The 15,285-nt window shown below is 43.0% G+C and overlaps 1 protein-coding gene across 1 annotated transcript in view; it reads left to right on the forward strand.

The window, feature by feature from the left end:
* Sqor (sulfide quinone oxidoreductase) overlaps nt 1-9,537 on the forward strand; it is a 41,553-nt gene extending 32,016 nt beyond the window's left edge. Inside the window, exons 6-10 of the mRNA XM_076570513.1 lie at nt 805-1,014; nt 5,814-5,997; nt 7,585-7,652; nt 7,932-8,110; nt 9,272-9,537. Coding sequence (XP_076426628.1) covers nt 805-1,014; nt 5,814-5,997; nt 7,585-7,652; nt 7,932-8,110; nt 9,272-9,329 — 699 coding nt within the window. The 3' untranslated portion in view covers nt 9,330-9,537. The remainder of the gene's footprint in view (nt 1-804; nt 1,015-5,813; nt 5,998-7,584; nt 7,653-7,931; nt 8,111-9,271) is intronic.
* The last annotated feature ends 5,748 nt before the right edge of the window (nt 9,538-15,285 follow it).

A 15,285-nucleotide genomic window follows, 5' to 3' on the forward strand; every position in this document is an offset into this window, starting at 1 on the left:
ACGAGCATTTTCTGGCTTTTGATACATGCATTTGCAAATAGGCTAAATGCCAATTTTAAAGCTAAAAAATGTTCTCATGGAATTTCAGAGCTTTTGGAAAGAGTTTTTTTTTTTTTTTTTTTTTTTTTGGTTGTTTTTTGTTTTTGAAATGAGGGTCAAGGAGGTTTTCCCAAATACCTTCTGTGTGATAGCAGATGGCTAGTGGAGTATACCCGGCATCAGGTAGTGTGTGTGTGTGTGTGTGTGTGTGTGTGTGTGTGTGTGTGTGTGTATGTGTGTGTGTGTGTGTGTGTGTGTATGTGTGTGTGTGTGTGTGTGTGTCGCTCTTTCTGGCCTTTACTGAGACATGACTTTTGGCTCACTGAGGCCTGGCTTGGGTCCAGCCATGGCAGGACCCAAAGCAACTTGTGCTTCTGTAAAAGGACGGAAAGGGAGGACGGGAGGGGGATGACTTGAGATTTCTGGTCTTTGTTCTTGGAATCTGGCCATGGGCACTGTGCTCCTCTGAGCTCTGTCAACTGTGGTGACCCTGTAGGTGGGGAGCAAAGAGCCAGCTTCCGTGGTCGCTCCCGATGCTGAGGAAGTTCATTCAGGATTATAGGGTTGGTACAAGCCTTTGAAGTTCTACCATCTTAACTTCTGATAAAAAGCTGACCCGATCTCTCCTGAGGGTTTTAATTCTGGTCTGGATGAAAAAAAAAAAAAAAAAAAAAAAAAAAAGAAAAAGAAAAAAAAAAAAGAAATGAAAAACAAAATGGCGGCTGCAGTAACCACCAGGCTTTCTTCCCCTTTCCCTTTTCTTAGACTGGAAAGAGACCCAAGGCTAATGTCATCTTCAACACCGCTCTTGGAGCAATTTTTGGGGTTAAGAAGTATGCAGCTGCCTTGCAGGAGATCATCCAGGAGAGGAACCTCACTGTCAACTACAGGCACAACCTTATCGAAGTCCGCGCTGACAAACAGGAGGCAGTGTTTGAGAACCTGGACAAGCCCGGGGAGACGCAAGTGATTCCGGTGAGGGCAGGCAGGTTAAGCGGGCTGCCTGGGGCACAAGAGACACAGTGGCCTTCACCACTTGCTGGGGAAGGCTGATGAGGAGAGAGAGAAGGGGAACTGGAGGAGGCGGGAGGAGAGGGAGTGGGGGGTGGGGCTTGTCTGCGGGGTTAGGTGATTTTTTTCCCTTCCTTCCTTCCTTCCTTCCTTCCTTCCTTCCTTCCTTCCTTCCTTCCTTCCTTCCTTCCTTCCTTCCTTCCTTCCTTCCTTCCTTCCTTCCTTCCTTCCTTCCTTCCTTCCTTCCTTCCTTCCTTCCTTCCTCCCTTCCTCCCTTCCTCCCTTCCTCCCTTCCTCCCTTCCTCCCTTCCTCCCTCCCTCCCTCCCTCCCTTCCTTCCCTCCCTCCCTCCCCCCCGCCCTCTCTCTCTGGTTTTTCAAGACAGGGTTTCTCTGTGTAGCTTTGCGCCTTTCCTGGAACTCTCTCTGTAGCCCAGGCTGGCCTCGAACTCACAGAGATCCCTCAAACTATTTCACTTGACTTTTTATTGCCTGGAGAGTTTAGGAAGGGCTTCCTCAACTGCAAGGCTCTGTGATGGTCTCAATCTTTGATGTGTGAGAAACAGCCCTGCTTGTGAATGGGAAGGAAGCTGTGGGTCTCTCAAGCAAGACAGGGGTGTTTTTCACCTGTGGAAGAAGGTGTCTTTATACATCTTTCTTCCCCTGCAAACATTCGGCCCTTAAATTCTTTCTCAAGGGACATGGCAGAGCCACCACCTTCCTTGGAAAGATTCTGGCTGTGTTGTGTGCTCTGGGTCTTGGGCACCTGTTTCCTTTCCCACAAAGTGGGAATACTACTTTTGTAGAGGAATTATGAAGTTGAGCACAAGGTGCAATGGTGTTGGAGAATATTTGTTCACGGCATTCTGGCAGTGAGAAAGTGCGCTCACATTGTGCTCTGTATTTAATGACGAAGGGTTCCATAAAAAGGAATTTTGAATGAACCAGAGATTAGTCTTCTAAACATCAAAAATTTAAATTTGAGTCTTTTTAGCTTAAGCTCTTTTAAAAATCTACTGCACCCATTTTTCTTTCTTAAACAGAATACATTAAATATCATTAAAAATGTTACTGATGGCTCAGGGGCATACTTTAAAAATCCTTTATTTGGAAATATCCTCAAACTTGGAGGAGTTATAAAAACAAAAATGACAGAAATAAAATTGTGTTTGCCTTTAGCTAGATTCACATAAAGAATCTTATAGCAGTTGCTTTAGCTCTATTATTTTATTTCCCCTCAATCTCTGTTTCTGTTAATTTTCCTAAATATAAGTTACATTCAAGCATTCTTCTCCTTATCTCCAGATAATTTTTCTGATAAACTTCCTAAGATAAGGGTAATTTTTTAAAAATGAAACTATAGTAGTTAATCAGCTTAGTAAATTTGGCACATATATGATGTTTTTATCTACTACCTGTATCCAATTTTGTTAATTGGCTCTGGCATTGTGGGACAAAATAACCTTCTAAACTTTCTCAGAAGCCTTCCTCATGTCTAGTGATGAGTTTTGCTTTGTGAGCATGGCACAGGTAACAGGGTGGTCTAGCGAATTGCATTTGCAAGCATACAGGCTCCTCACTGGAGGTTTGCTCTGGTCTCCAGTCTAGATACAGTCTGGTTTCTCCACGGTATTACTATTCTCTTTCTTCTTTGCTAATAAGAAAGTCTTTAGAGAGACATTTTCAGGTCATGCATACACTCCATTCTTTAAAGTTTCACCCGACTTAGTCCCTGGTGATAGTACTCATCTGTCTCACTTCCAGTGTGATGACCGCAGAATTTCATCCACACTTACTAGTAAGGCATTTTGTCAGCAAGTGCCTTTCCTTTTATTTTTTGGTTGTGAGCCTAGCCTTTAATGGCTGAGCTATCCCTCCAGCCAGCCTTTCCTTTTATATTTATCGATTAATGACTGGCATGAACTCACAGATGCTCATTTTCTCCAATGTTTTAGTATTCATTAAATGCTTTTATAATTATTTTTGTAGTCAAATTGTCCCAGATTTGGTCAGAAGCCTCTTCAGACTGGCTTCTGTGTCCTCGCAACACACTTCTTTCTTTTTCCTAGCACTTGCACGCTGTCTGCTGTTACACTTGGTCTCTGCTAGTCTGGTTCTGTCTCCTCCAGTCCAGGGTCCTCACTGGGAACAGCTCTCATGCAGCTGTGTGCAAAGGGCCCACTGGAGTGTGTATGGCTACTGGTTATCATTTCACACAAGGCCCTCTGCTCTTTTCTATGGCTGTTGTTGATAGTGGCTTTTGTGTTTCAGTTTTCTAGGCTGTCAGGAAGTTGTGAGTTTTGGAAGGGCCTCCCACCTTCAGATTTTAAAACTTGCTGCTCTCAATTCTTTTTTTTTTTCTTTTTTTGGAAAACAAGTGAGCCAAAATTGCGAATTTTATGCAAGTGGAAGTGAACGGGCTGTGAGTGACTTGACTGTCTAAAGCAAACCTCTGTGAGAAAAGTGTGACCTTGAGCAAAGGAACTTAATTTTGTGATTTTTTTTTTAAAACTGTGGTTTTCAGCTGTGGTCTGGGGAGTTGAGGCTGTGGATAGAGGCCTGGATGAATGAGTGGATGTTTTCTTTTTACCAAGTTTGTAAAGTAGGAAGATATTTATGTCACCTTTGAGTGATAAGATTTCAGCTCAAATATTTCAGTTATGCTTTTAGCCTATGAATATCAAAAAGCTTACTGAAGGCTTTCAAGTATCTGCTCCCAGTGTTGGAATTACCCAGGGAGCTTTTAAAATGTGCTGATTCCTGGGTCTCTATAACACAGATTTTGATTAATTGGCCTGAAGTGTGGACTGAGGATGGCTGAAGACTGAGTTTCAAAAATTGCCCTAAGACTCTCATGTTCAACAAAGGCTGAGAATGGCCGTGTAAGAATGAATGTTCCCTAAAGCTGAGTAGCCTGGGATACTTTATAAACAGCGTGCTAAGTGGTCCAGATTTCTCCATGATCACTGACTGACAAACAGACCTGATGTCAGAGACTCATGTCCTCAAAAGGCCCCTCAAGTGAATAATGTGCAACACTTTCCTGAGCTGAAATAATCCTGTAACTGACAGACAGTTTGAATAAATACAACTCAGCTTTTTGATTTCTGGCCCCTCAGTGATTGTTCAGTCCAGATGAGGGCACTGGACACTAGGGGCTGTTGACTATCACAAGGTTGAGATGGCCTTAACATGTTAACATTTTTACCCTGATGAAATATGAATATTCAAGTGTATCCAGATGTAGACCTGTGTGGTGATATTTTATTTGTTCTGAAATGTGGTGATATTTTATTTTTATTTTATTTTATTTGTGCTTTAATGAATGAATGAATGAATGAATAAATAAATAAATAAATAAATAAATAAATAAATAAATAAATAAGGCTTGCCTGGAGATCAGAGGACAGAGCAAGCCATTTTAAGTGAACAAAAAAGTCAGGCCCTTAATCCTATCACTTAGCAGGCAGGATCTCTGTGTGTTCAAGGCCACACTGGAAACAGAGCCAAGTGTGGTGGCACATGGCTTAATTCCAACACTAGTTAAACTGTAGAGGTCTGGAGGTCTATACAGACAGACAGAAAGTGACAGAGCTATGTAGGAAGAGGAACTGATATAGCTGGGCTAAGAAAGCCAATGAGAGAACAGAATAGAAAGGGCATATAAACATGAGTATACAGGAAGAAGGTCTCTTTTGGAAGCTGTGAAGTTGGTGAGGTGAGATTAGCTAGTGGTTTGTCCTATTACTCTGATCTTTCTCTAAGGCTTTCACCCCTATATTTGGCTCTGTGTTTTTTATATATTAAGACCATTTAGAAATTTGTCTACAATTGGCACCCAACATGGGGCACCATTTGTAGCTGAAAGTTTACTTAGATCTGAACGGCTGTGGGACTGTGGGGCTGTGGGTCCACAGGAGCTGGGCAGGACCAGAGAAAACTTTCAACTACAGACCCGATGATACATTGAAGTTGTGACATGGAATTGTAAAATAAAATGAATAAAAGATATGTCCTACAGAAAGTAGAAGAATATTAGGTAAATAAAAAATTTAATGAATGAGTGAAAGCCTCAGCACAGGATCATCAAGGACAGCCTTAATTGATGTTTGGGAAAAGAAAACCCACCCCTATATTCAACACTACTTAATAAACCTAAAGTTAGACAAGATCCCTTTTTACTTCTTCAAGGTGTCAGAGAATTTTATCATTCAGTTTCCCATTTCATGCTGGTGACTGGTACTTTTCTTTATGTGTTTTGAGAGCTGAGTCCTATTTGGGAGTAATGCTCACACCAGTTCTTAACATAATTTTTACAAGTTTCAGAGACTAAACATCTCCTTTCAGAATACAACAAAAGAACCAAACCAAGACAGTACTGAGTTGACAGCTGAGGGCCAGAGAAAGAGAAAGATAGGCAATATATGCTACTGCTCAGTTTTTAGCAAAAAATGAGAGTACCAATGGATTATTTCAGAATATTAGTGAATTCTATTTCAAAATATTGGGTTCCCCATCTCTTCTGTTGAAGGGTCATGGGCTCAGTATAGGCAGACGGTATCAACCTGAGAGGACAGTTGTTTAGTTTCTCATCATCCTCCACAGTAGCACATAAGGTCTTGGGGAGTATATGGATTGGTATAAACACTAATGCATAATGCTCTCTGCAGCCATTTTGATGTACAAAACGTGGGAGATAGAGAAAAGCTTGTAGGCTGTAGAGACATTGAAGAGATGAAAATTTGGATGTTCTTGTTTTGTATAGTATGAAATGCTTCATGTCACACCACCTATGAGCTCACCAGATGTCCTCAAGACAAGTCCTGTGGCGGATTCTGCTGGCTGGGTGGACGTGGATAAAGAGACTCTGCAGCATAAGAAATACCCCAATGTGTTTGGCATTGGGGACTGCACCAACCTTCCGACTTCAAAGACTGCTGCTGCAGTAGGTAGGGTAACCAGCTCCAAGTCTCCTCTCAAACTGACATCTCCTCAAGGTTCCATCAAAACAAGAACTGAAGTCTATCAGCAGCTTTCATAACTTAATAATTTTAATAGTATTATATTCAATAATAGAAAGCTTTTGTGGTTTAAAATGACTTTGGCTTCCTCAAGGGATGATCATATGATCAATGAACCTGATGTTGTATGGAGAAGGAAGTAGCTTTTAAAGGCTTTGCCAAAATACCAAAACTCTGTCCTCACTGCTCACAGAGACTGCTGTCAGGGCAAGAATGACCTGAAAGAGGGTGACACTTACCCAGTTCTCTAGGTTCTACTCCTTTTCTGATTGCCATGCTTACATCTCTGGTACTCTTGGCCCTTGGTACCAGGCAGGTTGGCTACTTTTCTTCTACCTAAACCACTGTAAAGCAAGGAGGCATTTGTTTCCCTAGGAAACACATGCAAGTCAATGAAAGCTCGCAGACCAGAAAATTGTTCTGTATAGACAAGCACAGTGGAGCATGCCCTGATTGGTACACGATTAAGGCCTCAGCCTGGAAAACTAAATTTCTTTACCTAGGTGTTCTGCACTAGCAGTGATGGGAAGAATTGCCTTTTAGATTCTGTCTTCTACAGAGAGAAGCTGTCCTCTGTGGATGCCATAAAACATGGACCTCCCAGCTAAGGGGGCGGTAGAGTTCTGTGTGAATTAGACACCTGTGGAGCATGCTGTGTTACTTTCATTTTCTAAATATTAAGAAAGACTTTCTTTGAGATCTACTGAATGTCTTTTTCATTATCCATGATATTATCTCCCATTTCTTTAATTCCAAAAATCTCAACTAATGAAAAAAATTGAAAAAAATACATATTTGATTTACTACTCTTTATATTTTCATATGTTTTTTATGAGTCATTTGAAGGATAGATCTATCTAGCTAGTTTGGCTTCAGCCAGGCAATACTTAGAGAGAAAAACCCAGTATTTGCCTTAGTGGGTATGCCTGAGGCTACCAATCTAGGCTGTCTGTGAACAGGGACATGCAGTGCTATAGAATATGGCATCCAGACCAAATTGATAGCCACCAACCCCCGGGAGTAGGGGGGGATAGGATTTGGGTAGAGCTACGCTTATCATCCTATTAGAGAGGATGGGTCCTTAATTTCAAGCTGATAGTGATAGTTGTGTGGCGTTTGATGAACTGAGAGCCTCCTTCTGATGGTCAGAACTTCAAGTAAAAGAAGAATCATACTCTGCTCACAATCTAGAGGAGTGGGGTTGCGATCTTCTTGGGGGGAGCCAAATGACTCTTTTACAGGGGTCACCTGAGACCATAGGAAAACACAGACATTTACACTATGATTCAAAACAGTAACAAAATTACAGTTATGAAGTAACAACAAAAATAATTTCGTGGTTGGGAGTCACAACATGAGGAACTGTATTAAAAGGTCAAACCATTAGAAAGGTTAAGAATCACTGCTCTAGAAGGATGGGGATAGAATCACTACTATTCATTTGTTCACATTAATGTTATATGCAAATGAGTTTTCATGGAAAACCTGAGGCTCTTGCTTTCCATTCTTTTATAGCTGCCCAGTCAGGAATCCTTGATAGAACAATTTCTCTGATTATGAAGAATCAAAAACCCACAAAAAAGGTTTGTATGCCTATAGGATTTACTGCTTCATTTATCCTTTCTGTATGAAGGTAGTGTCCTTCCACAATTCTGGTACTTTCTTATTAGTTTATTCCATATGGGGACTTTATTTTTTGTCTTTAGTATTATATTTCATTGGATAATTTGCATTTTTCATGGTCCAAAAAACTGGAACATACACACAAAAGAAAACAATTATAGTCAGTCAGCAAATAAATTATGAAGTCTCCATATATTACCATGACAGAAAGTAATTCTTACTCATTCTCACAATTTCAGTATGATGGCTACACCTCATGTCCCCTGGTGACTGGCTACAACAGTGTGATTCTTGCCGAGTTTGACTACAGAGCCGAGCCTCTGGAAACCTTCCCCTTCGATCAGAGTAAAGAGAGACTTTCTATGTACCTCATGAAAGCTGACATGATGCCTTTCTTGTATTGGAATATAATGCTAAGGTGGGTGCCTCATCTGGTGCCTGTACAGAGGGTACCAACTTTTGCATGGGGCTGGGGACAGTTTCTGGGATCCTTCCAGCTTCTACTCAAATCAGAACTTGCTAATGGGACCTACTCTGCTGTGCCATTTCTCAAGAATTGTTGGTGGCCCTTAAAGGCCTCCCAAGCCTCAGCCACACTTGGGGAAGAGGTTAGGGGAAAGTTTGCAGTATCTCCCACTTGTGGTGGGGTGCCACTCTCTTCATTCATTGGAGGAACCAAATCTTCTGTCTTCCACTCTCCATTCCCTTTTTATTCCTAGCTAAATTAGACAAATAATAATGCTAGTGATAATACTATAATAAAAACTGTTTTCACATGTCAAATACTTTCTAATCTGCTACCTTTCTTTGGTTTTTATTATGTTTGAGAAAAATTAAAAGTAATTAAGAGAGCTGAGATAGACTCCAGTTCTGACTTACTTTTGAATGTTTCTACCACTTACTAGCTGAGCAAGTTGATTAGACGATATTTAGTTTCTTATCTGAGAAATGAACATAACATTAAGGAGATATTACATGCAGAGGCAGACACTGGTAGGCATTCAATAAGTAGACTACTGCAAATGAATAACTCTTCCTCTTTGCTATAAATTTTTTTTTTTGCCTTTTCCAGACACCTATGAGATTGGTAATGTCAGGGTATCTACACCAGTGATCCTCAATCCCGGATTATTCTGGGGACATTTTGCAGTATTTAGAGGCATTTGGTTGTCATAACTGGAAGGATGCTGTTGACAGCTAGTGAGCAAGGGTGTGGGATACTGCAGTGCACAGGGCAGCCCCCATGATAAGGAACCACTGGGTCCTAAGTGTCAGTGTGGTTGAGAGACTCTGCCCCCTTTGAAGTCATGAGGCAAAGCAAAGTAGACAGCAGTGTTCATGTAGCAGCTGCTTCACAGGGGTCTTCTGAGTTGAGTCAGCATGCTGGGCTCACACAGCAAGTTCAGTGTCAAAGCTAGGCCTCAAGGCGGTTGTCCCAGTCATGAGATTTTTCCACCTCAGTAGACACGTCTTGCTTTATGTGCTGATAGGCATCCCTTGTGACTTCTCATAGCATGGTGTTGGCTGATGTCACTCTACCCATTTTGTCTTCATAGTCTCTCTCTGTTGCTTCTTACAGAGGCTACTGGGGAGGTCCAGCCTTTTTTCGAAAGCTGTTTCATCTGGGCATGAGTTAAGGATGGCTCAGAGCTTGCTCTCCTTGGATGGCTTCTGGACCAAAATCGCAGTTACTGATTGACTATGATGGACATGGAGGGCTCAGAACCTCGCCCTGTAAGGAATTTCTTAATGGAAATGATGACCTTTCTAGACCTCTGAGTGGCTATCATGTGGACAGCCCAGAATGGGCTTGATTCTTTGGAAATGTTAAAATGAAATAATAGACTTCTATTTTCCAAATAAAACTTTGTCAAAAAAACCCAACTTTGTCATTGATTGACTTGTATGAGAAAATATCTTGCCTAGTAGAAATGGGGAGCTGCAGTACTTGGGAGAAGAGGCTGGTGCTGGTGGGATAGCTTCCTTGTTGTCTACCTCGTACAGCTGGCATCAGTTTACAGAGACTGAGTCACTGAACAGAATGATCCCATGACATTATTGAAAGACTGTCACAGGCTTACACACTGCTGCTTAGAACTCCTGCTGCAGGAGCCAGCATGGAGATCTGAGAGTCCAGATGCCTCCCCTTGGGTGCCTCAACTCTTTGAGCTGAGTCTGTGCTTTTCCAGCCAGAGACAGGCACTCTGGTTCCTAATCTCTGCCAATTCCTTGATATAGGATCCTCTACTGCGCAGTTTTGGCTCTGGGAGCCCTATCACCTTGGCTGAACCTAAGGTATTCTTTCCCTCTCTCTTTTATCAGGGGTATTCCCCAAATCACAGTCTAAAGACCAGCCTCACCCCCTTCACCTTCCTTCTCCTCTGTTCTGCAGGCCATTTCCCCTACTAAATTTCTTGTTAACTTAATTCTCTTATGGCCCCCAAGGTTCCCAGAGAACTTACACATACATAGAGATGCTGGATTTGCCCAATAAAGTGTGAGTGAGTTTGCACTGGAAACAGTTTCATTTTGTTTGGAACTCAATAGTAGCTCCAAAATGATTTTCTCCCAATCAGTTGATTGTGGAAGTTTAGTTTCAGTCAGTCTAGGATTTTAAAGGAATGTATATTTCATATTCATAAATATGTTAGATTTTTATAACACTTTAGAATTGAAACCATTTTTATTACTAAGTTACCAAGTCTCTCTGGGTACTTGGAGTTCTCTTTATGACTCTAGAAACCTCATTCAGACATTTATTCATTCAACAAATATTTACTGAACACCTACTAGTTGCTAAGTACTATTTCAGTTCAGGGGACGCAGTGAGGAACCAGAGGGGTAAGGACTCTGCTCTTATTTTTGTGGCCTTTGTGACAGTGTCTTCCCTGGGATACCAGGGAGCTTGCTGAATTAGACAAGACTTGATTTGGGAGGACACTTTCCTTTTGACTCTGGGGGAGAGTCGAACACCAACCTAGCAGGAGGCCCTAAGCTGATGGAAGCGGAAGACTTTCCCAGGAGTTGACCATGCATCGGTCACTTTCCTGCTTAACATTTGTCCTGGCCCAGACATCCATGGCAGTCCTTTCACTCTCCAGGATGTCTCTGTTTGGACAATAGTCTGGACTACTCCCTTCTGCTTCCAGGATGGCCAAGTCATGCTGCCCATGGTGCTCAGACCAGGCTGGCCACTTGCCTTCATGTGGTGCACACAAAACAATCAGAGCAGGCATTGTCCTGTTAAGGTCTCCAGCTGAAGTCAGAGAAAGCCCTGTGCTCTCCTGAAATCCCTGCAGCCTGCCTGTGCACTCTTGCATAGGGTATGGGTTGTGAGTTCACGCCATAACATTCTTCACTACAGACTCCAAGAAGACCTGGGAATAATTCGGAAGGGATTCGGAAGAAATGCTAGTAAAGATGGGGCGTGATTCCTGGTAATAGCTGAGCCTCTTGGTGGAGGAAATTTGAAATCCTTTGCAGACTTAACACAACCTCCTGGGTCTGCTTATGCTAATGCATTCTGAGCAAATCCCCCAAACAGGGAACTACTTCAGAGATCATGTATACCAGAGTAACATTGCTGCTGCTGCAGGAACTGTGACCCTACTGGTCCATACATCGGTCTTCAGCTTTCATCTTCCCAAGCTGGAGAAAATAACAACTGTGCTCAATTCTAGAAAAGCTTAGCCTTTGAAACCTTCTCACTTTATTTACGAGTATGGGGCTGGTCAGAGGAGAGGGTGTTTTTGGAATTGTCTTTAAATTAGGAGCAGGGGTTAGGAAAAGGAGAATGAGGCTTGGCGTGGGGGTAGGGGCACAGGTTTCTTGCCGGGCATTTGTGTATTTGGGTGGGACTGGGTCACAGGTTCTCCTGGTAGACATATGCCTCAGACATATTCCCGCAGAATCCAGAAGTGACAGAGCTGGGCCTGCTGAATTGAGACTCCTTTTTACCTCTTGTTACCTTTGCCTTCAGAGAGTCTTCTTTCTGATGCCTAGATCTGGAGTTACAGATGGCTATGCGCCATGGCGCGGGTGCTGGGAATAGAATCTGGCTCCCATCAGCCCTGGGTAGGTGGTGTGTGAAGTGATGGAACTAGGTCATCATTTAGAGATACAGGGAGAAGGCTGGATTCAAGTCAGCTAGGGAAGGCCAAGGTTTGAGGTTTAGACTTCTTTCTTTTGTATAATGCCATGTGAAAGTGTTCCTCATTTAAATTTTGTAGAAAATGTAAAGAATAGAGACAAAAGGAATAAAAGTAATCACTCTATCCAATAGCAAGTAATGACAGCAGACAGTAGGTAGGTGTCTCTCTTTTGGCTTAATATTACAAATAAGGTTCAGACTGAACAGGTTATATTTAGGAGTATATACGTGTAAACATGTGCATCTGTGCACGCACTAACAATTAGTGAAAGAAGAGGCTGTGGATTTGAAGGAGGGTGGGGAGTAGTATATAAGAGGCTTGGAGGGAGCAAAGGGAAGGGAAAAATGGTGTAATTAAATTATAATCTCAAAATAAATTTCAAAACAAATTATTGTTCTTTTTGAGGAAGGTGGCTTTTGTAATTCAATATGTAAAAGCAGCCCATGTTATGAAAAATGTACTGGAGCCTTCTGAACTGATTTAATTAATTTTTCCCCCCTGTAGTTCTGGGAATTGAATCCATGGCCTTGTGTATGTCAAGTAAACACTCTACTACTCTCAGCTACATCCCCAGCTCTCTGATCTGATTTTCTTCTTCATACCCAGAGACCATAGGGCTTTAACTCAAGGTAGACTTATTTTGATCATCTCAGCCAGGAAGATACAAGAAAAATTGTTTGGGTAAGATGAGGCTTTCTGATTAGGTTAATAAAATTAGATCTGTCTGTTTGCTTAACTGCCAGGAAGCTAAGGGAAGTGCTTCTCCATGCGATGGAAAAATTTAAGGCCAGTACTATGCAGTAGATGGAAAGATCCCATGAGGCTGAGAAAAGAGGAGATGGAGTCCAATTTTCTATTTCAGTATTGATCAATCTTTTGCATTTATTAACATGTTCCTGTGCCTGTGGGTGCGAGTGCCACAGCACACATATGGAGGTCAGAGGTCAGTATATAGGCACTGGTTTTCTCTTTCTGTCCTGGAGATCAAACTCAGTTGGGCAAGCTTGGCAGCAAGCACCTTTACCCACTGAGCCATCTTGGTGTATTTCCTAAACTTCTCTTCTGACCTGTACCTGCATGCCGCGTGCATGCATGCACACGTGCACACTTACTGGCTCCCATGTGAGCCCTCACTCATGCATGCTGTGGTACACATGCACACATGCTTGCTCCCATGTGAGCTCTCACTCATGCATGCTGTGGCACACATGCACACATGCTTGCTCCCATGTGAGCTCTCACTCATGCATGCTGTGGCACACATGCACACATGCTGGCTCCCGTGTGTGCTCTCACTCATACATGCTGTGGCACACATGCACACATGCTTGCTCCTGTGTGAGCTCTCACTCATGCATGTTGTGGCATACGTGCACACATGCTGGCTCCTATGTGAGCTCTCACTCATGCATGCTGTGGCACACATGCACACATGCTGGCTCCCGTGTGAGCTCTCACTCATGCATGCCGTGGCACACATGCACACATGCTGGCTCCTATGTGAACTCCCACTCTCTCTCCACCCTCTGCCCCAGGAGCCCATGAAATGTGGTCTCTTCTGGTCCCTGTTTTTGGTTGAGTTTGACCAGATGATGAGAGGAGATGGTGGGATGGGGGAAGAGGGAGAGTAAGCTGGCCCCTTATGTCTCTGATTCCACCCTTGCAGGCTGTCTTGACCCCACAATGAGGTAAAAAATAAAAATTAAGGCTATAAATTTATGAAGTTTTATAGCAATTTTATAAAGCCTTTCACCTGTTGAATCTAATGATTTCAGGAAATTGAGCTTTATTTAGTGTATTTTCCAATCTCATTTTTCTAGTCATTTTTATTGTATTTTTTGAGAAGTCCTGGCCTAAGAACAAAATGAACAGAAAATTTACAAACTACGTCCTTCGGATTGTTGGCAAAACCTTGCTGTGGGTCCTGGTACCTGCTCTCTGTGGCTTCTGATGGGCTGGGTGCCAGCAACAGCACATAACTGCAAGCCCTGAGTGACAGCACTGTGCCCTTGCCTCCCTTCCATCTGGCTTCTGCCATGGTGCATTGGCCCATCTTGAACTGATCCAGTGAGACTCCTCATCTGCTCCTTATTGGTTCTTAACTGACACTAGGAAAACATAAAGCAGTGATGCTGGGAGAAGGTATGGAGGGATCACAAGAGAGTGTGAAACCACCAGCGAGTGTGGACTAGAGGAAGTTGAGAGCATACACATGCATGTGTGCGTGCGTGCGTGTGTGTGTGTGTGTGTGTGTGTGTGTGTGTGTGTGTGTGAGAGAGAGAGAGAGAGAGAGAGAGAGACAGAGAGACAGAGAGACAGAGAGAGACAGACAGAGAGACAGAGACAGACAGACAGAGAGACAGAGAGAGACAGACAGAGAGACAGAGAGAGACAGACAGAGACAGAGAGACAGAGAGAGAGACAGACAGACAGAGAGACAGAGAGAGACAGACAGAGAGAGACAGAGAGACAGAGAGAGAGACAGACAGACAGAGAGACAGAGAGAGAGACAGAGAGACAGAGAGTATCATCATAGCAAGGGCCAACTAAATTCAAGATAGTGTCTGTACTAAGGTCATGGCAACAGGGTTGGGTGTCATATCACCAGGACTGCAGAAACCACTGTATGGAGAGCTTCAGCAGAAAAGTTAAATACTGTGGCAGTTGTGAAATTATGACCTATGAGACAAACACAGCCTACTATCTATTTTTTAACTAAATGAAAGCATCTTAGAACATGGTCTTGCTTACGTGATGATTAAGGTGTTCTTATGAGGGTATAGCTGGGGAGTGACGAGAGAGCCCATGCGTGGTCTGCAAAGCCTGAGATGTGTACAGTTCAGCTCTGGAGAAAAGGTTTGAGGACTCCGGCATGAGGAGAGCAAGTGGTTACTCTGGAAACAAGAACCTGGGAAGCTCTTGTTTCTCAGAAGGTTGTGGAGCTGCAGAAACTCTGGCCCCAGTGCTCCTAACCGTTGACCACATTGAAGTAGGCAATTGCAAGGGAGATGGCCTAAACCTTTTAGTGTCTAGGCTGTGTGGACACCCTCGCTACCATTCTAAATGAAACTGGATGTATTTACATAGCATTCCAGGTGATGAAGAGAGGACTGTGGAGTGGGTGGGGAATCCATTTTCCTCTTGGCTTCTCTCTCCTGTATGTCCCCTTAATATGCCAATCAGAATGGGCTGTAGCTTAGATGATCTGCACCATTTGTCACTTTCCTTAAGCAATCATGGATCTGTTCCTAGGAGAAGGTTCTGAGTTGGCTTTGAATGAGGTTGCAAGACTTGAGGATGGGACTCGTCTCCAGTGAGAGGCTGGTGTTACAAGGATAGGAAGCTGTGGTGGCCTGCCTGCTCAGTGATTGCTCCTGCATGCCTTCTGCAGTTATGGGCTGTATAGGTTCTGGCTGGCTGCTGGAGGTTCTCAGTTAACTAA

Source organism: Peromyscus maniculatus, chromosome 4, assembly GCF_049852395.1.
Source record: "Peromyscus maniculatus bairdii isolate BWxNUB_F1_BW_parent chromosome 4, HU_Pman_BW_mat_3.1, whole genome shotgun sequence".
In the NCBI taxonomy this organism is placed as follows: Eukaryota; Metazoa; Chordata; class Mammalia; order Rodentia; family Cricetidae; genus Peromyscus; species Peromyscus maniculatus.